The sequence below is a fragment of the Pleurodeles waltl genome, chromosome 12 (genome assembly GCF_031143425.1).
Source record: "Pleurodeles waltl isolate 20211129_DDA chromosome 12, aPleWal1.hap1.20221129, whole genome shotgun sequence".
NCBI classification, from domain to species: Eukaryota; Metazoa; Chordata; class Amphibia; order Caudata; family Salamandridae; genus Pleurodeles; species Pleurodeles waltl.
Window position 1 is genome coordinate 249507995 of NC_090451.1, and position 23232 is coordinate 249531226.

Below are 23232 nucleotides of genomic sequence, written 5' to 3' on the forward strand. Positions count from 1 at the left end.
GTAGCCTATAAAACTGCTGTCACAACTCTCAAAATACAAAAAGAACAAGTGATGGGCGGAATGCTGAACAATGTCAAACATTCACCCTCAGTACAGAGATCTGGGCCCTAAGTCCATCGTTTTTTTGCTGCCCATGCCATTCCAGTTTGGACCCAGCCATATGCAAATCAGTCTTGACCCTGTTCCCCTTGGTAACAGTCCAGCCCGAACTGCCAGGCCAGGTCTTCCCTGGACTGGAAACAAGCATCCTGGGACCGGTTTTGGGGTTTCACCCCTCATCAGCCAGGCTAGCTTGAATCCAATGGCATGGGAAGCACGAGACCCACGTCTGGGCATACCCTGCCCACTTAGGGTGACAAATGCAAAAAGAACAAGTGATGGACGGAATGCTGAACAATGTCAAACATTCACCCCCAGTACAGAGATCTGGGCCTAAATCCATCGTATTTTTTCTGCCCATGCCATTCCAGTTTGGACCCAGCCATATGCAAATCAGTCTTGACCCTGTTCCCCTTGGTAACAGTCCAGCCCGAACTGCCAGGCCAGGTCTTCCCTGGACTGGAAACAAGCATCCTGGGACCGGTTTTGGGGTTTCACCCCTCATCAGCCAGGCTAGCTTGAATCCAATGGCATGGGAAGCACGAGACCCACGTCTGGGCATACCCTGCCCACTTAGGGTGACAAATGCAAAAAGAACAAGTGATGGACGGAATGCTGAACAATGTCAAACATTCACCCCCAGTACAGAGATCTGGGCCTAAATCCATCGTATTTTTTCTGCCCATGCCATTCCAGTTTGGACCCAGCCATATGCAAATCAGTCTTGACCCTGTTCCCCTTGGGAACAGTCCAGCACGAACTGCCAGGCCAGGTCTTCAAGCTAGTCTGGCTGATGAAGGGTGATACCCTGAAACCGGTCACAGGATGCTTGTTTCCGGTCCAGGGAGGACCTGGCTTGGCAGTTCGGGCTGGACTGTTCCCATGAGGAACAGGGTCAAGACTGATTTGCATATGGCTGGGTCCAAAATGGGGTGGCATGGTGAGCAAAAGAACGATGGATTAAACCCAGATCTGTGACTGGGGTGAGTGTTTGCATTGTTCAGCACTCCGTCCATCATCCTTTTGTGTTGCTAAAGTTGCCCTTTGTGGGAAGGGTATGCCCAGACGTGGGTCCCTTGCTCACTGTGCCACTGGATTCAAGCTAGCCTGGTTGATGAAGGGTGATACCCTGAAACCGGTCCCAGGTAGCTTGTTTCCGGTCCAGGGAGGACCTGACTTGGCAGTTCGGGATGGACTGTTCCCATGAGGAACAGGGTCAAGACTGATTTGCATATGGCTGGGTCCAAACTGGGGTGGCATGGTGAGCAAAAGAACGACGGATTAAACCCAGATCTGTGACTGGGGGTGAGTGTTTGCATTGTTCAGCACTCCGTCCATCATCCTTTTGTGTTGCTAGAGTTGCCCTTTGTGGGAAGGGTATGCCCAGACATGGGTCCCTTGCTCACTGTGCCACTGGATTCAAGCTAGCCTGGCTGATGAAGGGTGATACCCTGAAACCGGTCCAAGGATGCTTGTTTCCTGTCCAGGGGTGACCTGGCTTGGCAGTTCGGGCTGGACTGTTCCCATGAAGAACAGGGTCAAGACTGATTTGCATATGGCTGGGTCCAAACTGGGGTGGCATGGTGAGCAAAAGAACAATGGATTAAACCCAGATCTGTGACTGGGGGGGTGAGTGTTTGCATTGTTCAGCACTCCGTCCATCATCCTTTTGTGTTGCTAAAGTTGCCCTTTGTGGGAAGGGTATGCCCAGACGTGGGTCCCTTGCTCACTGTGCCACTGGATTCAAGCTAGCCTGGCTGATGAAGGGTGATACACTGAAACCGCTCCCAGAATGCTTGTTTCTGGTCCAGGGAGGACCTGGCTTGGCAGTTCAGGCCGGACTGTACCCATGAGGAACAGGGTCAAGACTGATTTGCATATGGCTGGGTCCAAACTGGGGTGGCATGGTGAGCAAAAGAACGACGGATTAAACCCAAATCTGTGACTGGGGGTGAGTGTTTGCATTGTTCAGCACTCCGTCCATCATTCTTTTGTGTTGCTAAAGTTGCCCTTTGTGGGAAGGGTATGCTCAGGCGTGGGTCCCTTGCTCACTGTGCCACTGTATTCAAGCTAGCCTGGCTGATGAAGGGTGATACCCTGAAACCGGTCCAAGGATGCTTGTTTCCTGTCCAGGGACGACCTGGCTTGGCAGTTCGGGCTGGACTGTTCCCATGAAGAACAGGGTCAAGACTGATTTGCATATGGCTCGGTCCAAACTGGGGTGGCATGGTGAGCAAAAGAACGATGGATTAAACCCAGATCTGTGACTGAGGGTGAGTGTTTGCACTGTTCAGCACTCCGTCCATCATCCTTTTGTGTTGCTAGAGTTGCCCTTTGTGGGAAGGGTATGCCCAGACGTGGGTCTCTAGCTCACTGCGCCACTTGATTCAAGATAGCATGGCTGATGAAGGGTGATACCCTGAAACCGGTCCCAGGATGCTTGTTTCCGGTCCAGGGAGGACCTGGCTTGGCAGTTCGGGCTGGACTGTTCCCAAGAGGAACAGGGTCAAGACTGATTTGCATATGGCTGGGTCCAAACTGGGGTGGCATGGTGAGCAAAAGAACTATGGATTAAATCCAGATCTGTGACTGGGAGTGAGTGTTTGCATTGTTCAGCACTCCGTCCATCATCCTTTTGTGTTACAACTCTCAAAATATCCTTTTTTGATAGGGGAAAGCTATGCTTTTAAATATTATTGTCACTCCTTGTTGCCCACAAGGCAGCATGCCTGATATTTACAAGGGAACATGTGCAAAATTAAAATTGGTGTGTTCCTCCTGTGCCTAGGTCTCACAAGCTATTTTCACTACCGGGGCTGTACCTGAATCTTAGGAAATATCAAAGTAAAGGTATTATAAATTTCAATCTATAACTTTTCATAGGAAACAGGCAACATATTAAATTGAAAAAATATTTTTATACTTATTAAAAGTTCAAATTATTGGTGAAGTTTAATTTTTAATAAATATTTAAGATAAGTCACTTTTAGAAATGTACCCTTTCCCTGCCTAAAGCTCCTGGGTGCTAATTTGCATAATCTCTTGAGTAGATGGTAACCAGTGCTTGGTCTTAATGAGGTGTAAAAAGTGCTGCCAGGGATGAAACAATGGCCTTAGTGGGTGGAGGTCTTTTCTTTTCTTTGCTGGAAGACCAGTTAGGGTGGACCCAAGAACTTCATTAGGGGACATGACCTTTCACAAGTAAATGTAATTTGAGATCTTGACAAAGCAACCTTTTCCCCCGGTCAGGTTAGCATCAACCTGAGTGAGAGGGGAGCTACCCCCAGAATCAGTTTTGAGTTACTCCAAAGAAGGGGACTGGGGAATTTTCTTGGCCTCGAATCTCGGTGGGCCTGCAGGCATGGCACAAGGGATGGAGGGTTGCTCCATCTTGAATTTTTGATAACCAAATTTTAATATGTTTAAAAGTAGAAGCATCATCAATTGTGATACATTTATCAATTACATAATATCTCTATACTACCATATTGCATAGAACAGTAATCTCAAACCACATCTCCATTATGGCTCTATTATGACAGTATCCCATATCATTCCCACCACGTCCCCCATATTTTGTAATGTTTTTGGGACATCCTCATGCCTCATATAATGGTTTCTCCTGGTGCATGCACCAGTCACCCCCATCTTGAATTTAAGGAGTAAGATGCATTGTAGGATTGTTTAAAGTTGGGCAAACAGTAACTGCTGAAACATTGGGCAGGTTTGCTCCTGTGAACCTTTACCCTATTGTTTAGAGAGGAGCCAGGAATCACCCGAACCTACTAGCACTTTATAGGCCTGCAAAAGAGCAGAAGAGGACTGGACCTGCTGTGTATGACTTGAGAGTAGTACTAAAGTACTGGACTTGCTCTCTCTAGTACCCCGGACAAAGAAGTGGCTCTATTTGTCAGTAGGCTGACCTCCTGTGTGCCTTCAGTAACACAACAATCTGCAAGAGGCCTTTTTCGGTGAGAGACCAGTTGACTAGTACCAACAGGATTTGGACTGGACCCTATTGATGGCTTTTGCTCAGATGGGTGCTGACCCCTAGGTGCTGCCCAAGGTCCTGGAAGCCTTAGAAGTGACCCAGAAGCTGGTCTAGAAACCCCAAATAGTTGGTAAATAAAATGTTTTTGGATTTCCAAGACCTCTGAAGTTGTCAGGGGACCTTGCTACAAAGGTACACCTTCCTCAGATACAGCATCAGACTTGCCGTGCTGGAGGATTTTGAGCTCCATAAACATGAATAAGGGCCTGATTTAGATCTCAGCGGACGGAATACTCAGTTACAAATATGATAAATATTCTGTCTGCTATATTATGATCCCCACAGGATATAATGGGATCGTAATTCACATTCTCCTCTGCCAGGATCTAAATCAGGCCCTAAGACAGAAGGCAAAATCTTTGACTGGGATTGTAGAAAATAACCACTTTTTGCGTGATGGCCCGCCAGATTTATCCCCTCTCAGTTTTGCTGGTTTTAGAACTCTGTGCACTTTACTTCTGCTGGTCATTTAAATATGGTTAAATTGGTATATTGCCAATTAGTATATTTAACTTGCTTATAAATCTCAAACATATGGAGCACAAAGTACACCCAGGGCCTGGAAGTTAAATGTGGACTACATCACCTATTATGTCACTCACTACAGTGACAATGCAAACACGGCTTCAAGCCTACCCTATGTAGCCTGGCGGCTAATGTGTAAAACCTCCAGTGTAACCTGTCAGAGTAACCCTTTTTGAAAGGTCCAAGCCTTGCTTTTAAACATTAATAAATCACCATTAGTTAAGCCTTGTAGTCCACAAGGCAGGGTGCATGGTATGTAAAAGTATGACAGGTAGAAATTTAAAGTTAATTAAGGAGGCCATACAGTTCACTATCACACTGATGAGGACACCACCCACATGGAGCACCTCAATTTCAAAATCCACAGGGACGGCAAAACAATCAGCGGCATCCTCCCATACCGACCTCTGGGACCTTGCGCCAGTTTCTGCAACACCATTGCAGACTTCATCACATCCTTAGCACTGGACTCCAGACTACATCTTCCTCAACTTCCACAAACAACCCGAGCAACCACAACATCGCCCACATTTGCGACAGCATGAACAGCCTTGAACTGACCCAGATCATTCACGACCCCACACACATCAGAGGAAACACATTGGTTCCCCATTTTCACCTCCAGCGACTGCATCAGGTACAGCCACACAACAGAACTCACATGGACCGACCACTCCATTGTCCACTTCACGATCTCCCGCCCTCGCACCACAACCCACAATACAACCAGCACCCCTCTGGAACTGGGGAAAAATCTCAGCAACCAGTTGGATTAACGCCTGCACCTCTGCTGCTGCCACCAATCTGGAACAGGCAATTAACAATTTCAATGACTTGATCAGCAATTGTGTCAACAACATCGCCCCATTCAACAACAAGCAGAGAAGATCCACCCACCAAAATGGCCAACTGGTACACACAAGAACAGCAAAGTGGGACAGCAAAAACCTCGAAAGAAGATAGCGCACCTGCAAAAACACCACCAATAGAGCTCCATTCAAAATCTCCCTCAAAATGTATAAGGACAACAAAGAAAACAGCCTCAACACATCAAAACCAGCACCAACAAAAGCAAGGAGCTGTTCAACATAATTAAAGAGTTCTCCAACTCGGCCACCAGCGAGAACACTATCATACCCTCACAGGAGTAGTGCGACAACCTTACCAACTTCTTCCACGGCAAGATAGAAACCATCTACATGCATATTGAATCCTAGCCACCACCCACTCACCTCTTCGACCGACTCACCCCCACTACAACCAACAGAAGCCAAAAAGTGACCACCTAGAACCACCTATCCACCCAAGACACCACCTCCATCATGAAGTCTATCCCTCAGGAACTCCCACAGATCCATGCCTGCACTACATCATTAAAGTCAGAGAACCAAAGGATTGGGCAGGAGCTCACCACCCCGATCAATACCTCAATCATCACCTCAACTTTTCCAGAAGCCCCAAAACACAGAGAGGTGAGAGAACTTCTCAAGAAAACCTCCACCAACCGCCAGTGAACTCAAAAACTACCGGCTGATCTCTGTGCCCCTTTTCCCAGCCAAGGTACTGGAGAAAGCCATCAACAGGCAACTCATGACACACCTCGAGCAGAATCAGCTACTCAATGCTCCTTAATCCGGCTCTCCATTAATCACAGCATAGAGAGCATTGTGATCGCAACCACTGACCACATTCAACCCCTCCTTGACCAATGAGAGACAGCAGCCCTAAGCCTCCTCGACCTCTCTGCATCTTTCGAAACCGTATCACACCATATGCTGATCAAAGCACTACACCACATTGGGGTCCAAGGGGAAGCACTCAGATGGATTGCCTCCTTCCTCACTAGAAGAACTCAGACGATCTGCTGAACACCCTACACCTCCGAACCAAAGGATATCGTCTGTGACGTGCTGCAGGGATCATCTCTAAGCCCCACTCTCAACAGCTACATGACACCACTCGTCAACTTCGTCAGATCTCATGGACTCAACATAAATGTCCTACACAGATGACAACCAACTCACCCTCCCAGTCACCAATAACCCTTCCACTACCAGGGTCAGCTTCCACAGATGCATGAAAGATGTCACCAACTGGACGAGGAACAACTTCCTGAAGCTGAACACAGACAAGATGGAAATACTGATCTTCAACAACCACCACCCCTGGAGCGATAAATGGTGGCCCTCAGACCTGTGTCCTGCACCAATTCGCACTGACCACACCGGAAAGCTTAGAATTATCATAGACAACAAGTTCTCCATGACATCACAGATCAACACCATCTAATCTGACTGTTTCCTTAACCTGGACATGCTACGTAAGATCTTCAAGTGGCTTCCACTACACACCAGATGCACCGTGACACAAGCCTTCATCATCAGCAAACTAGACTATGGCAAAACCCTCTACATCTACATGGGAATCGCTGCACACCTCCTCCACAAATTCCAAGCCATACAGAATGCAGTATCCACACTTGTACTCGATGTCCCACGATTAACCCACATCACCTCTCACCTCAGACAACGCCACTGGCTCCCGTTACAAAAGACATGCCAATTCAAGATGCTGACTCATGCTCACAAGGCCCTGTACAACCCACCTACATCAATCACTGCCTGAACTTCCATCATCTGTTAAGAAATTTATGTTCCACCACCCTTGCAGTTGCCTAGGCATCTCGCTTCTGCAAAAGTGGAAGAAGCTTTTTCTCTTACAAAGAGGCAAAAACCTGGAACAGCCTCCCAATACATCTCCGCACCATCTCCTCTCTCTCTGACTTCCGAAAAACACTAAAGACCTGGTTGTTTGAATGAGACCCTGAGACCTGCAATCGCCTGGATACCGTATCGGGTGATTAGCAGTGCTATACATATTTAGTTTGATTGACTGATTGAAAGCTAAAATGACCTTACAGAGACTAGCACCCTAATGTGATTTTCACTATTGGAAAGCTGGCTGACCTATAGGGAAACACTAGAAAGCAATATTAAATATGAATTCAGCTATCTCTCATTAGGGTCCAGCTAGTAAAATAATTCTACTTTTAAAAATATTTTTTATTAAAAGCCCAACTCATTGGGGATGTCAGATTTTTAATAAATATTAAGGGAAGGTACATTTTAAAAGTTACCTTCTTCCTGCCTTAAGTGCCTCAAGGCTATATTGTAACAGCTATCAGATGTAGCTCAGTTGGTGAATAGTCCTGATGAAGTGGCAAAAGGCAAAAAAAAGTTAGAGAAAAAGGCTAGGGGCTGGGTAAGTGTTTCCGACCTCTGGCAGGAAGACTAGTTAGGGAGAGCCCAGAAACTTACTTCACATCGAAGGGGCCTTCCCTGTCATAAGCAAATGTTAGGTGACACCTTGAAAAGACCTCAGTTTTGTCCCCCCCAGTCAGGCAGGCACCAGATTCAGTGAGAGAAAAGCAGTACTCAGAACTTGTTTGGAGAGGCCACAGAGGAGGAGCTGCTCATGACCCTGGCCATACCTCTGGGTGGGCACACAGGCTCTGCACAAAGGGAAGAGTTTTTTCCATCTTGGATTTTGAGAGGGGGCACTGTAGAATTGTTTGTAATAGGGCAAAGAGGCGCTGCTGCAGAAGTGGGTAGGGTTATCCCTGGGAACATTTACACCATTGGATAGGAAGGGTGCAGGCATCACCTCCACCCACTAGGTGGTGCCAGAAATAACTGTGGCACCCAAAACTCCCTCCAGAGAGCACTTTCTGGGCATGAGGAAGAATAGAAGAGGACTGGACCTAGTTTATGTGACCTAAGAATTAGAACTTGCTCTCCCTTTTGCTCAGGACAAAGAAGTGGACTCCAAGCATCAGTAGGCTGATCTCCTGTATAAGTGACAAAGCTATTACAAACTGTAAGAGGCAGTTCTCTGAAATGCCCAGCAGACCGGTATCAACTGAACCTGACCAGAATCCTCCTGGTTGCCTTTTCTGGAGTGAGACATACCCCTAAATGCTGTTCTTGATGGACTGGTACCGTGGGCTGTATCTAACTGGTCTTCTACAACCATCACTAAAACCCTGGGACTTTTTTGACTTCAAGACCTCCGGGGGGCACAGACAAAACAACCCTGCCCAATGCCAAAGACGTGACCTCACTGAGCCAAGAAATCAGGATTCTCCCTCTCAAAGCTTCTCCACAGCAACAAATCCAATTCTGCTGGACTTCAGTGAGAAGATATCCGGCCTCGTGGAGCCCTTGTCAGACAACGCCTATCTGACTTCATGAAGTCTGCCTCAGATTCAGCCTGCTCCCTTGCCTCAATGAAAGAATTGACGTACATTTTTCAGACTAAGGGGGCTATTTAATTATTGCCAGTAAGGTTACTCCATTGCAACAGTGACAGAACATCCTTACCACCAATAATGGGGCCCACCTCCTGAATTTAAAAGCGGGTGGACCTTAGGGTTAATCACACCATGATTAATCCCCTTTGGTGGCCCTGTGGAGTAAAGGCCATCTGAGGCTAGCTTTTCAGTCTGCCCACCTAATTTACAAGGGTGGAATGACAGTGACAGGTCAGTTTCTATTGCCCGTCACTCGCAGGAAAACTCTGGTGGTAAGCAGCAGTGAAAACTGTTAAATGCTCCCCTCGCCATGGGAGATGATCCCAAGTTGAGGGAAGCATTGTAGTTACAAAAAGAAAACCTTGTTTCGGGATTTTTTTATTGAAAATAAAGAAGGAACTCATTGCCTACAGGGCTCCATCCCACTGACAGAGCCTTGTACCAAACAGTAAAATGCATTGAAAGGACATGGTGGTTCCTGCCAATGCTTTATAAAAGACTGCCAGCTTGGCAGTCATTAATAAATCTGATGGCTGGTCCGTCCACCATGGCGACAGAGAAATTTACTCCTTCACAGAACAACGGGCCATCTGCCAATATATAAATGAGGCCCTAAGCCTCAAGGTAATTTCACTGATAGGGTTGACCCTGGTTAGTGTATCTGACTTGTGCTCCATCGTGATTGACCTGAAAATGTACCTAGGCACCGTGACCATTGACTATCACTGGTGCTAGGCAATTGTGGGGACTACTTCCTCTAAACTCTTAAAAAAATTATATCACTGGTTCCCCTTATTGGATTTTTGTTGTTTTTACATAATTTTATCTACCCGATCTTTGTAATTCATTCTGTTTGGGAAATTTATTGTTTGGACTTTGGACTTTATAAATGTTGTTGTACTGCATAAATATTTTACACACTACCCTAAGTTGAGCCTGTTTGCACCATGCCATAGCTACGAGGGGGTTAAGCTCTGGCTAATTTAGTGACTTTGGGGTCCCCCCGACATGTTGGTAGAATTACTCCTCAAGACAGGCACCCACCGACCAAATAATAATCCACTTTCTTACAGTTAGGAAAAAATATGTTTCACACAAAGTCTATATAAGGATATAATTACAATTGAGAAAGGAAATTAAAATTTGAAATAAAAAAGTCAAGCTAGGTATATGGTTGATGGACTGGGGTCGACATATAGGTAAAATAAACTATAAATATACTTTCACAAGGGGGTGGTATTCAATGGAGTGCTCTCTATATAGTTGTAGAATGATGTAGTCACTCTGATGCAGTAACACACAACCTATTACTACAGTTCTGTACTTGTTGTTAATTGATGGAGAAGATAGCTTTGAGTTTGCATAAAATTGTACAACCTGACTCTTCACTCCTCTCACTTCAGAGGTTCCAAAGCCCTTATCTTTATGATCAATTATTTTTAGACAGCACAGCTCAGAAACCGAAAAAGTCAAACCTCGCTCACTGTTTCCGAACTGTACAACTGAAAATAAACCACTAACAGAAACATAAATTAACGTCCTGCAGGTACATAAAACATGCTCCCTTTGTGTTGTGCCAGAAAAGCCCATCGTGGTATAACCACAACTCCTTCTTAACCCCTCCCATGCCGGGGACGAGCTGGTCGCGTCCAGGCACACGGTTGCCGTGTGCCCTGGAAGAGACCAGCTCGTCCTGCACCCTGCCCATGGGGGGAGTGCTAGCGCTCCCCGTGGGCCTACCACCCACACCCCCCAGTCGAGGATGGAAGAGGAATCGCTTCCACTTCCACCCCCGATCTCCCCCTCGGCAATCTGATGACGTTGGTGCGCTCACAGCGCACCGAAGTCATCTGAAGCTGCCGAGGACGTGCTGGAAGCCATTTGCTTCCAGCGCGTCTAGGGAGAGGACATCAAAAAGGTGAGTCCTTCTCTTTTTGGGGGTTTTGAGAGGGGAAAACAGACACAGGGGGAAAGGAAAAAGTTTTTACTTTCCCCCTGTGCCTGTTTTCAGTGCATTCCTGCTCCACGACCGCGGGTGGGGCCTGCGATCGTGGAGCAGGAATCCCCACTAGGCACCAGGGATTTTCTTTTAGTTTTATTTCGGGGGACGACCCCTTGAGCAAGGGTCGCTCGCCTGGGGGGCAATTTTAAATCCTGTTTTGGCCCCCCCCCAGGGGAGATCGGCCATTTTTTCGGCCATTTTTTCAGCCGATCTGCCCCGGGGGGGGGAGGGGTCGAAAACCACAAGACCACCAGGAAGTTTATTTTCCTTTTGTTTTTGGGCACTGACCCCTTAAGCAAGGGTTGCTGCCCTGGGGACTATAATTTTGTATATGTTTCGGCCCCCGGGGCTAGATCAGCCATGTTTTTGGCCGTTCTTGCCCGGGGGGGGTCAAAACCCACTAGGCCCCAGGGATTGTGTGGTGTGTGCGTGTGTTTTGGGCACCCCTTAGGCAGGGGTCGCCCCTCCCAAAGGGAAACAACCAATACACCAGTGTTTTTATTTTTTTCTTCCCCTTTTTTTGTTTTGAGCTAGGGGTGCCCCCTTTCGCCCCCTTTGGCAAGGGTCACCCCATAAAGGGGGCACAGAGCTGCTGTCCATTTGTGCCCCCCTTGGGGCGAGATCGGGCAATTTTTTTTACGCCCATCTGTCCCCAAAGGGGCAGAATCCACTTAGGCACCATGGATCCTGTGTGTGTGTGTGTGTGTGTGTGTGTGTGTGGTTTGTGTGGGGGGGGTGGCACCTTTGGCAAGGGTACCCCCCAAAGGGGGCACGTTACTGATGGCCATTTCTGCCCACCTTGGAGGCAGCTCGGCCTATTTTGTTTAGGCCCATCTGCCCCCAAGGGGGGCAGAAGGCACCAAGATGTCAGAGATTATTGTTTTTTGGTTCGCTTTTTTTTGTGTGCTGAGGGCACCCCCTTTGACAAGAGTCATCCCCTGAAGGGGGCACAGAGCTGTAGGCCATTTCTGCCCCCCACCCCCGGGGGCAGATTGGCCTATTTTTTTTAGGCCCATCTGCCCCCAACGGGGGCATAATCCACTTAGGCACCAGGAATCTTGTGAGTGTGTTTTGTATGGGAGGGCGGCCCATTTGGCAAGCGTCGCTCCCCAAAGGGGGTCACATTACTGATGGCCATTTCTGCTCCCCCTGGGGCAGATCGGGCTATTTGTTTTTGGGCCTTTCTGCCCCCAAGGGGGCAGAAGCCACCAAGACGTGAGGGAATTTTTATTCTTTCCCTTAGTCTTTTTGTGCTGGAGGCGCCCACTTTCACCCCCTTTGGCAAGGGTAGCCCCCCCCCAAACAGGGTAAAGAGCTGTTGGCCATTTCTGCCCCCCTTGGGGGGCAGATTGGCCTATTTTATTTAGGCCCATCTGCCCCCAAGGGGGGCAGAAGCCACTTAGGCACCAGGGACAATTTCTAAGTTCTTGGAGCCAGGGTGTTTGTCAACTGGCGAAGTATTTGTATTTGTGATTATAACAGTTTATTTCCTTCTTTTTGTTCTAGTTCAAAGCTTTTGCTTCCTTTGCTGTGGATCCTTGCGGTTTTGGCAGTAGTTGTCCTGCGGTTTGCATAGTTGCATGTTTTAGGTAAGTAAACCAATTTACTCCAAAGGAGTATTGTTGACATGCATGCATGACCTGTTTGGAGGTGGTTTACTAAATGCAGGATTGTGTGTGAAATTATCATTGTGCTCAAATCTAAGGACATTTGTGTTGTCATATGTCTAATTTTCTTTTTTCTTTTTAGTGGGATATCATTGGTGATTGCTGTGTCTGTGCAGAATAGTTGCTGGTGAGTAGCTTTTTCAGGCAAGTGAGTGGTATAGTTTTTTAGTACATAACTCTTTGTGCTAAAGCTACACTTTGTTTATTACTTATTTTAGTGCTGGTTGTTGTTGGCAATCCATTTGTTGTTAGAAAGGATCATGGCTAGCTGCAGAGTGACTGCTCAGCAGGTTGTTGGCATGCTTTTTGAGTCTTCTTCGGACCATGATTATGAGACTGACTCTGCATCTGAGGCAGAGGAGGAAGTGAGAGATTCTGGCAGTGAGTTTTCTGTCTGAGAGGATTCTTCTGATGAGGAAGCCACTCTCAGTGCAGATGAAGGGCCTGTTTTAGAGGAGAACATTGACGTGCCAAGAGTGCAACAGCCTGGGGCTGAAGGGTTTCCTATTAGAAGACCTGAGACCTGGATTGCCCCAAACATGGAGCAGCCACAGTTACCTGCATTTACTGGTCTCCCAGGGTGTAGAGTCAATACGGAAAACTTTTTGCCTGTCAATTTCTTTCACTTGTTTATGGATGATGTATTTTTGGAAGAGATTGTGGAGCAGACTAATTTGTATGCTGAGCAATATTTGAGGGACAACCCTGCCAGACTTAGGCCTCAGTCTAGAGCTACTCAGTGGGTTCCGACATATCTGTAAGAGCTGAAAGTTTGTAGGTTTGACTTTTTTGATGGGGTTGATAAGGAAGCCGTCACTGGCTTCTTATTGGTCTACTAGTCCCTTGATGGCAACGGCTATATTCCCTGCAACTATGACATGTAATTGCTATTTGCTTCTTCTTCGTAGACAATGCTTTAGCCTTGCCACGAGATCACCCTGATTGTGACCGTCTTTTTAAGATTAGGCCTGTCCTTGATCATTTTGTAGATCGGTTTTCAGAGGCCTATGTTCCAGGCAAAGAGATAAGTGTGGACGAGTCTTTGGTCCTTTTCAAGGGGTGTTTAGTTTTTAAGCAGTACATTCCTGGTAAGAGGGCACGGTATGGAATTAAATTGTATATGCTGTCAGAAAGTAGAACAGGATACGTGTATAATTTCCGGATCTACACTGGTAGGGATTCCAGTACTGACCCTCCTGGTTGTCCGCCCACTTTTGGAGTAAGCAAGAAAATTGTGTGGGAACTTGGTAGATGACTGTTTAACAAAGGTCACCATCTGTACGTAGATAATTTCTACACTGGAGTGCAGTTATTCAAGGAGTTGTTTAGAGTGGACACTGTTGCTTGTGGCACAATCCTTTCTAACCGGAAAGGCTATCCAAGGGAGCTTGTCTGTAAAAAAAACTTGAGAGGGGACAGTGCAGTGCCTTGCGGAATAATGAGCTGCTAGCTCTGAAATTTTCAGACAGGAGGGATGTGTACATGCTATCTACTATCCATGATAAGACTGCTTCCCCTGTGACTGTTTGGGATCAGGTTGCCAAAGTGTGCAAACCTGCGTGCATTTTGGACTACAATAGGCACATGGGTGGTGTTGATAGAGTAGATCAGAGATTGGAACCTTACACTACTCTGCATAAGTCTTACGTGTGGTATAAAAAGTTGCCCTACATTTATTTTATTTGGCAACTTTTAATGCTTTTAATGTGTTCAAGGATTGTTCACCCTAGTCAAGGATGAAATTTGTTAAATTTCAGGAGTCAGTATTAGAGAGTCTTATTGTGGTGGGACAGGCAAGAGTTCCTAGACTAGCAGTGGTGGAGGATGTGGCTAGATTGAAAGATCGCCACTTTCCAGATCCCATTCCTCCCACTCCCAAAAAAGACTTGCCCACTAAGAAATGTAGATTATGTGCCCGAAGAGGTATCTGGAGAGAGAGACGGATGTACTGCCCCGATTGCCCTTTGAAGCCTGAGCTGTGTGTGGCCGGCTGTTTCAGAAGTTACCACACGAAGAAAGTTTAATGGGAAATACCATGAGCGTAAACTGCCTATTTTATATTTTCATATGTTCAGTTTCACGGTTGGCATTACTGTCATGTATTTAGTTAGAGCTTTTGTGTTTGTAGTTTTGTACTTATTTTATAATTAGTTAGTGGTTTCTTTGTTGTATATAAACAAAAAAAAGTGATGGCGGTGTGCGTGGGGTGGCGTTTGGCTGGCGGTGTGCGTGGGGTGGTGCTTGGCTGGCGGTGTGCGTGGGGTGGCGCTTGACTGGCGGTGTGCGTGGGGTGGCGCTTGGCTGGCAGTGCCAGCCAAATGTCAGTCCACACAATCCCATCAGCTAGTGTGACTGCTGTATCAGGCCTGTGGGTGTATGTAAGTGATGGGCCCTTGAGTGGCGCTGTCTGTCGATGCGAGTGTTGTAATGTGCAGGGCCCGTAGCTGGCAGTGTGAATGGTCTTGTGCATGTCATGTATGAAAGGTGTGTGAATGGACTGTAAAACGGTTGGTGCCTTGACGTGGCTTTACAGATCACAATCTGCGAGTCATTGGTTCCGTTTTTTGGCCGTTCAGTTATTAACAGTGCATTTCACTTGTGTGAAATCTCTTTTAATAAAATTTGATCTACTGAACCATCACTCACCCTCGTGCCAAATCCAACCAGTATGTGTGGTAAAACTGACAAAACCTGCTCTGCTATAATCAGGCGTCGCAGCACACTTGTGACATGCTAGGTGTCTCAGGTGGGACCCTGATGATGAAGCATGCCACCAACTTGGTTGGTGGGTGAGGGGTCTTTTTCACATAACCTAAGTGTGTTTCTTTCACAATGTTATTGTTTGGCACATCACAGACGTACATGGACACTTCAAAATGATATATTACAAAACTACCTGTGTTTAGGGGGGAGAGGGCACCTATGTTTTTGGTCCTGGGTGCAGCCTTCATCTAGGGAAACCTATCAAACCTAGACATTTTTTAAAACTAGACACCCCAAGGAGTCCAGGGAGGTGTGGCTTTCCATGGATCCCCAACATTTTCTTACCCAGACTCCTCTGTAAACCTCAAAATGTGCATAATAAAGTATATTTTCCTGACTTTTCTTTCCTACTCCCCAGTCTTCCCCTCAGTCTCCCAAGTAAAATGACACCTTACTTGTGTGGGTTCCCAAAGCAGAGTCAGCCTAAAGATGTATAAAAGAAGAATATGTGGTAATCAACTTGCTGTGCTATCCCCTCAATCTCTACAAGTGTTTGGCCTTTTGCTGTTGCAGGCCCCTGGCCCACCCACACAAGTGAGGTATCATTGTTATCGGGAGACTTAGGGGAATGCTGGGTGGAAGGAAATTTGTGGCTCCTCTCAGATTACAGGACTTTCTGTCACCGAAATGTGACGAAAAAGTGTTTTTTTAGCCAAATATTGAGGTTTGCAAAGGATTCTGGGTAACAGAACCTGGTGAGAGCCCCACAAGTCACCCCATCTTGGATTCCCCTACATCTCTAGTTTTCACAAATGCACAGGTTTAGTAGGTTTCCCTAGGTGCCGGCTGAGCTAGAGGCCAAAATCCACAGGTAGGCACTTTGCAAAAAACACCTCTGTTTTCTTTGGGAAAATGTGATGTGTCCACGTTGTGTTTTGGGGAATTTCCTGTCGCAGGCGCTAGGCCTAACCACACAAGTGAGGTACCATTTTCATTGGGAGATTTGGGGGGAACATAGAATAGCAAAACAAGTGTTATTTCCCCTTGTATTTCTCTATATTTATGTCCTTCTCAATTGAAGAGAGTGGGTAAAAAAGATGTCTATTTGAGACATGCCCTGTAATTCACATGCTAGTATGGGCACCCAGGAATTCAGAGATGTGCAAATAACCACTGCTCCTCAACACCTTATCTTGTGCCCATTTAGGAAATACAAAGGTTTTCTTGATACCTAGTTTTCACTCTTTATATTTCAGCAAATGAATTGCTGTATACCTCGTATAGAATAAAAACCCACTGCAAGGTGCAGCTCATTTATTGGCTCTGGGTACCTAGGGTTCTGGACGAACTGACAAGACCTATATATCCCCGCAACCAGAAGAGTCCAGCAGACGCAACGGTATATTGCTTTAAAAAAATCTGACATCGCAGGAAAAAGTTACAGAGTTAAAAGTAGACAAAAATGGCTGTTTTTTTAACCTCAATTTCAATATTTATTTTTTCAGTTGTTATTGTCTGTAGGAAACCCTTGTAGGATCTACACAAATTACCCATTGCTGAATTCAGAATTTTGTCTACTTTTTAGAAATGTTTAGGTTTCTGGGATCCAGCATTGGTTTCACACCCATTTCTGTCACTGACTAGAAGGAGGCTGAAAGCACAAAAAAACGTAAAAATGGGGTATGTCCCAGTAAAATGCCAGACTTGTGTTGAAAAATTGGGTTTTCTGATTCAAGTCTGCCTGTTCCTGAAAGCTGGGAAGCTAGTGATTGTAGCACTGCAACCCCTTTGTTGATGCCATTGTCAGGGGGAAAACCACAAGCCTTTTTCTGCAGCCCTTTTTGCCAATTTCTTTGAAAAAAAACGAACTTTTCACTGTATTTTGGCTAATTTCTTGGTCTCCTTCAGGCTTAACCTACAATGTCTGGGTACCTCTAGAATCCCTAGGATGTTGGTAAAGAAGGACGCAAATTTGGCGTGGGTAGCTTATGTGGACAAAAAGTTATGAGGGCCTAAGCGTGCCCTGCCCCAAATAGCCAAAAAAAAGGCCTGGCACCTGAGGGGGAAAAGGCCTGGCAGCGAAGGGGTTAATGAGCATAATACAACCTTTGGAAGGGCTCTATGAGATATTCGTTTAGTGAACCATTTCCACAGTTTTCAAATCCCAAACTAAAAGACCCATAATGTTTCTGCATTTCCCAAAATCCACTAATTCATTGGTAATGACTCTAAAGAGTTTCATAGTTTACCTCACCAACTGAGATGTGTGTCAACGTTTTGAATTGTATCAGCTTTTCGAAAGCCATTGTAGAGAGGGCGACCTTCAGCCTGGTACCCGTGCGGAAGTTGATTGCCCAGGATAAACTGAAAAATAATGTCTTTCCAAGCTCTGACAAAAAGAGGCTGAGGCACAGTCCGACGCCATAAACAACATCATTGGATTCATTTTCACTGTACTCCAAAAGCCTACGAATGATCACCGCCTAAAAAAGAGAAATATAAAATAAATTAATCAGATAGGAGCCTCTGAATTTCTTGAGAGATTGTCGTGCCATACTGCTTGGTGGCTGACAGTGTTTAACAACTGCATCAGGCAAAAACACACAGCATTTGTCACCTTTAGTTACTCTTAAAACTCATCCCTATCTCTATTAGCTAGCAAATGTTTCTTCTGTAGAGTTTTGGCTGGACTCATACTAGTGTTTCCCTTATGACGTGTTTCCACCAGCCACTCTTCAAGGGCTGGCTTCCACTCACCTCACACCCATCCATCCATCCATCACAGCACTGGTCAGATGACCCTGCTAATAAAAGGGGCAGGGCGCACGTGCCCTGTGCCAATTCCAGTTAACACTATGAGCTGACCGTGTCATTCATATGGTTACATGAGGGCCTAGGGCCCAAGACATCACATCTGCTTCATTATGTGTTCTGAACCTTTCAATTAGTTTTTTTCTACCAACATTAATGAACACTCCAGATGGTATTATCATGTTAATTGTCACTTATTTTAAAAACTGGGGGACAGCATCTATAGAATACCACAATCTGGCTCTACAATAAGCTAGATGGACCAAGTGAGAGTGGTGATGTAGCTCTGATCCCTGCCAAAGAATGGATACCTGGATCAGAAATAAATCCTCATTCACACAATTAACAGGACATGCACATGTCATTAAGGTCTACTTGCGTGTAGTCTAATTTTCTGATTATCCTTAAGGATGACATCAACATTAATCACAAGACCAAGAATCTATAAGCCATTATGAAAGTGGTTACTAACCAAAGACTTTTCCATGTCGACACCTGAACAACATCTACAACCAGGAACAAAGCGGTGGATGTTTAAAGTGGTCCATTATTGATTATTTTGCTTTGGGGAGACATCCCCATTGGACAAGACTGACCACTTGCTACACATTGCTTATCTTAGTCAATTCAGTTTTCTCACCACCCTGTCAACTGCATAGTATTCCTGCAATGCAATCCGTAACAGTTTTTGTTTAATTGTCATAAAAACGTTAAAGACAACATGTCTGGATTAGAACTCGCTCCTCGGTTTTTCTAATCTCTAACAAATTATATTGTATCGTTTTCGATCTGTGTTAAGACTTGAAAAGTACATACTGAACTAGACATTTAAATGAAGCTGCACCTTCCAGTGTAAACTACTCACTGGGATAGCTCACTTGAAATGAAAAATATCTGCAGTAGCTGACTTTACATCAAGTACCTTGAGGCACCGGATTAAATATTAGGTTTGACCTCTGCCCCAACCGTCGGCCCCGAAACTGCATCATATTTGCTGCTGAGGGCTGAGTGTAAAGCCAAAAAGTGGAAACTACACAAAGTGTCATGTGTTAAGGCAGTGTAATTAGCAAGATTTCTGTTAATTCACGTTATTCTTGATAAGTGAAATTCCAGAAATGATTATATTAAGCCAAATCGCCTAATTAAATACCTTTGACAGTAAAAATTTACAGCAAATGCAACATTTGTATTCAAAATTAATCGCAAACGCATGGGAACAATATGAATGACACATTGAAAGCAGATGTTCGCAGTGCTTTTGTTTTTTTGCATTTTTTTTGGTGCAAAACACATCTGTGTCCAAATTGAATACAAGGGCGCAGTTCACACTAAAATACAGTGACAAATGCCTGTTTTGCATTTCACATAATTATGTGCATTTTGCTGAAATTTCACACAATTACATAAAAGGAAATTATGTGAATTTTGCAGGTAATGCACTGTGACTGCTAGGTAGGTCCTATAGCCTCCATGGGCACTTGTGCGCTGTTTGCTAGTGCACAAACGGACACAGAGGGCGAGCCCTGTAGGAGTTGCAAGCGAGAGGATGTGTGAAAGGATGAGCTTTCAGCACAGTCGGAGGATGCTCCCGGTAGCAAGACGAGGGTCAGATGCGGCAAGGGCTGTCATAGTTGGGCACAGTTGGGCAGCAGGCCCTTGTGCTGTCATGCTGTCGGGACATGGCACACAATTAGCAGCTGCTGCTGAGATAGAGCAGGTAAGGAATTGCAGGTCACGTTGTGTGTGGCTTGCTTCCTCTTGTGAGTTTCCCTACCCAGCCCACCCCATGCTATCAGTGAATGAGAGCTCAGTAAGAGTGTTAGAAACGGGGTCTCTGGTTGGCAGTCAGTTTGCACTCTGTCCAAGCAGGGACACTCTCTCTAGTCAGTGTAATGGAGATACACTTAAGATAACCCCTGCTCACCCAGTTATTAGCTTGGCACAAGCTGTCAGGCTTATCTCAAAGGCAATATGTAAAGTATTTGTACCACCAGACACAGTAATACAGTGAAAGCACTACATAATGGACACAACACCAGTTTAGAAAAATAGCAAATATTTATCTAAATCAAACAAAGACCAAAACAACCAAACTTATCCAACATACACATGTAAAGTTATGAATGTTTTTAAAAATAAAGAATCTTACTCCAAAGAACACAATGGAAGCGATGTTGTTACACTTGGTTTGCATAAAAAATAAAGCTGCACAGATGAGGGTGCATCGGAAGAATCAGCGATGTGTTGATTCCTTACTCCCAAGTGAGGCTGTGCATCATTTCTTCTCCAGTCGGGTAGGCGATGCATCGTTTTTCTCTCCCGCAAGAGAGCGATGCATCGATTTCTGAATGGGCACCTCGGATCCGGGCAGGTTCACAGTGATTTTGACACCCAGGGATGGAGCATGCAAAATCTGGTCGCACGATGACGAGGAACCGCGCTGCGTGGGGTTTGTGTCGTTTTAAGCTGCCACAAACAGGTGTTGTGTAGTTTCTCCGGCCGCAATGCAGGTGTTGCGCCGATTTCCCACCCGCGATGCAGGTGGTGCGTCGTTTTTACTGCCGCGTTGCAGGGGGTGCGTCCAAATTTTACCCGCACGGCTCCTATGAGCGGATTTTAGTCTTGGTTCCACCAGCTTTACCTCTCAAGGGCGCAGGGACTGAATAGGGCACCACTTGGCAGGGTAGGGGTCTCAGCAAGAGAGTCCAAGTGCTGGTAGAGGAAGACTTTGATGGCCCTGATACTTCAAAACAGGAGGCATGCTCAGTTCAAGTCCTTGAAGACTTTTCACAAGCAGGAATATACCACAAAGCACAGCCATTGCCCACTTTCAGGCAGAAGCAGCAACTGCAGGCCAACCCAGCAAAGCACAGTCACAGGCAAAGGGGTAGTACACCTCCTCCAGTTCTTTAGCTATTCTCCTTGCCAGAGGTTGCTCTTCAATCTGAAAGTAATCTAAAAACCTGGGGTTTTGGATCCACTACTCATACCCCTTTCTGCCTTTGAAGTAGGCAAACTTCAAAGGAAAGTCTCTGTTGTTCACAAGATCCTGCCTTGCCCAGGCATGGCTCCAGACACACACCAGGGGGTTGGAGAATGCATTGTGAGAGAGCAGGCACAGCCCTTTCAGGTGTAAGTGTCAACTCCTCCCTCCACTCTAGCACAGATGGCCCATAAGGATATGCAGGCTGCACCCCAGCTCCCTTTGTGTCACTGTCTAGTGGAGATTCAAAAACAGCCCAACTGACAGCCAAACTGATCCAGACAGGGAATATGCAAGCAGGCAGAGTCACAGAATGGTTTAAGCAGGAAAATGACCACTTTCTAAAAGTGGCATTTTCAAACTTACTATTTAAAATACAACTTCACCACAAGATGTATTTTTAAATTGAGTCCAGAGACCCCAGGCTCCACATCTTTATCTGCTCCCAAAGGGAAACTGTACTTAAATGTTATTTAAAGACACCCCCAATGTTAACCTATGAGACGGATAGGCCTTGCAACAGTCAAAACTGAATTTGGCAGTATTGCACTGTTAGGACATGTAGAAACACCACAGCACATGTCCTACCTTTAACATACACTACATCCTGCGCATGGGGCTACCTAGGACCTAACTTAGGGATGCCTTACATATATAAAAAGGGAAGGTTTGAGCCTGGCAAGTGGGTATACTTGCCAGGTCGAATTGGCAGTTTAAAACTGCATACACAGACACTGCAGTGGCAGGTTTAAGACATGTTTACAGAACTATTCATGTGGGTAAGCACAAGATCCTGCCTTGCCCAGGCCTGGCTTCAGACTCACACCAGGGGGTTGGAGACTGCATTGTGTGAGGGCAGGCACAGCCCTTTCTGGTATAATTGTCAGCTCCTCCCTCCACTCTAGCCCAGATGGTTTACAGGGCTACTTGTGTGGGTGGCACAACCAGTGCTGCAAGCCTGCTAGTAGCATCTGATTTACAGGCCCTGGCTATCTCACGTGCACTTTACTAGAGACTTACTAGTAAATCAAATATGTCAATCATGGAAAACCCAATTACACATACAATTTACACAGGGATCACTTTCACTTTAGCACTGATCAGCAGTGGTAAAGTGCCCAGAGTACCAAAACCAGCAAAACAATGTCCAGCACACAGTCAAAACATGGATGGTAATACCCACCCTTTCAAAGGGGGTGCTGACCAAAGGAAAAGGTTGGAGGGGAGCCTTACATTTCCCCCAACTCTTGCCACTTTCCTGGCAAGTTTGGCAAGACCTACAATATGCAGAGTGCCTTCGCATTTGGGGCCAGCAGAAGTGGGTGACAATCCTTTCAAAGGTATTGTCCTGCCCCAAATGTACAGCTAAAGGCACATCATGAGCCAAAATCGGTAGGAAGGCTCTGAAGCACTGGAGTACCACCAGCACACCTGCTGCCCCAGGCTCAGCAACCTTAGGCTCACTATACAAGAGGCCACCCTCCCAATAAGTCCAGTGTGATCCAGACTCCTTACCACATGCCTGGTCTGCAGCCTGCTGCCACAGATCATCCAGAATAGGGCATGTCTTCCTTGCCTCACAGAATTCCTCCCTGGTGGGACCCACTTCCTGCTCCCAATGGGTTAGTTCGGGCACCTTCCCCAGATCAGCCACTTGTTCCCGTGTAAGCTCCAGGGCTTCCCTCTCAGGTTCAGCTTCCTCCCAAAAGGTGGGAACTTTTGGGGTGGGTTTCCCTGCCTCTTGCCCTTCCTCCTTCTGGTAGGCTCCTCGGCCACTCTTTCAGGCCTGATCACCCAGAAGGGCTGCCATTGACCGGGTAAACACACCCCCACCCAGGCAGACCCAACATCTCCAAGTGAGACCTGCGTTCCACCTCACTCCAAGCGGAATCCTCCACATCATTGCCTAGCAGACAATCAACAGACATGGTTAGACTCACAGCAACCCTCAAGGAACCTGAAACTCACCCCCCCCATTCAAAGGGAACCTGCGCCACTTTGCACAGGCGCTCAGAGTTGTCTACTGCAACTACTTGGTGAAGTGCATGGGGAACTACCTGCTCTTCAGACACCAAGTGACTC

The 23232-nt window shown here is 46.2% G+C and overlaps 1 protein-coding gene across 1 annotated transcript in view; it reads right to left on the reverse strand.

The window, feature by feature from the left end:
- Positions 1 to 23232, reverse strand: part of LOC138268264 (ATP-binding cassette sub-family C member 12-like) — a 1444059-nt gene that overhangs the window by 991194 nt on the left and 429633 nt on the right. Inside the window, exon 6 of the mRNA XM_069217748.1 lies at positions 17606 to 17839. Within this exon, the coding sequence (XP_069073849.1) occupies positions 17606 to 17839 (234 nt within the window). The remainder of the gene's footprint in view (positions 1 to 17605; positions 17840 to 23232) is intronic.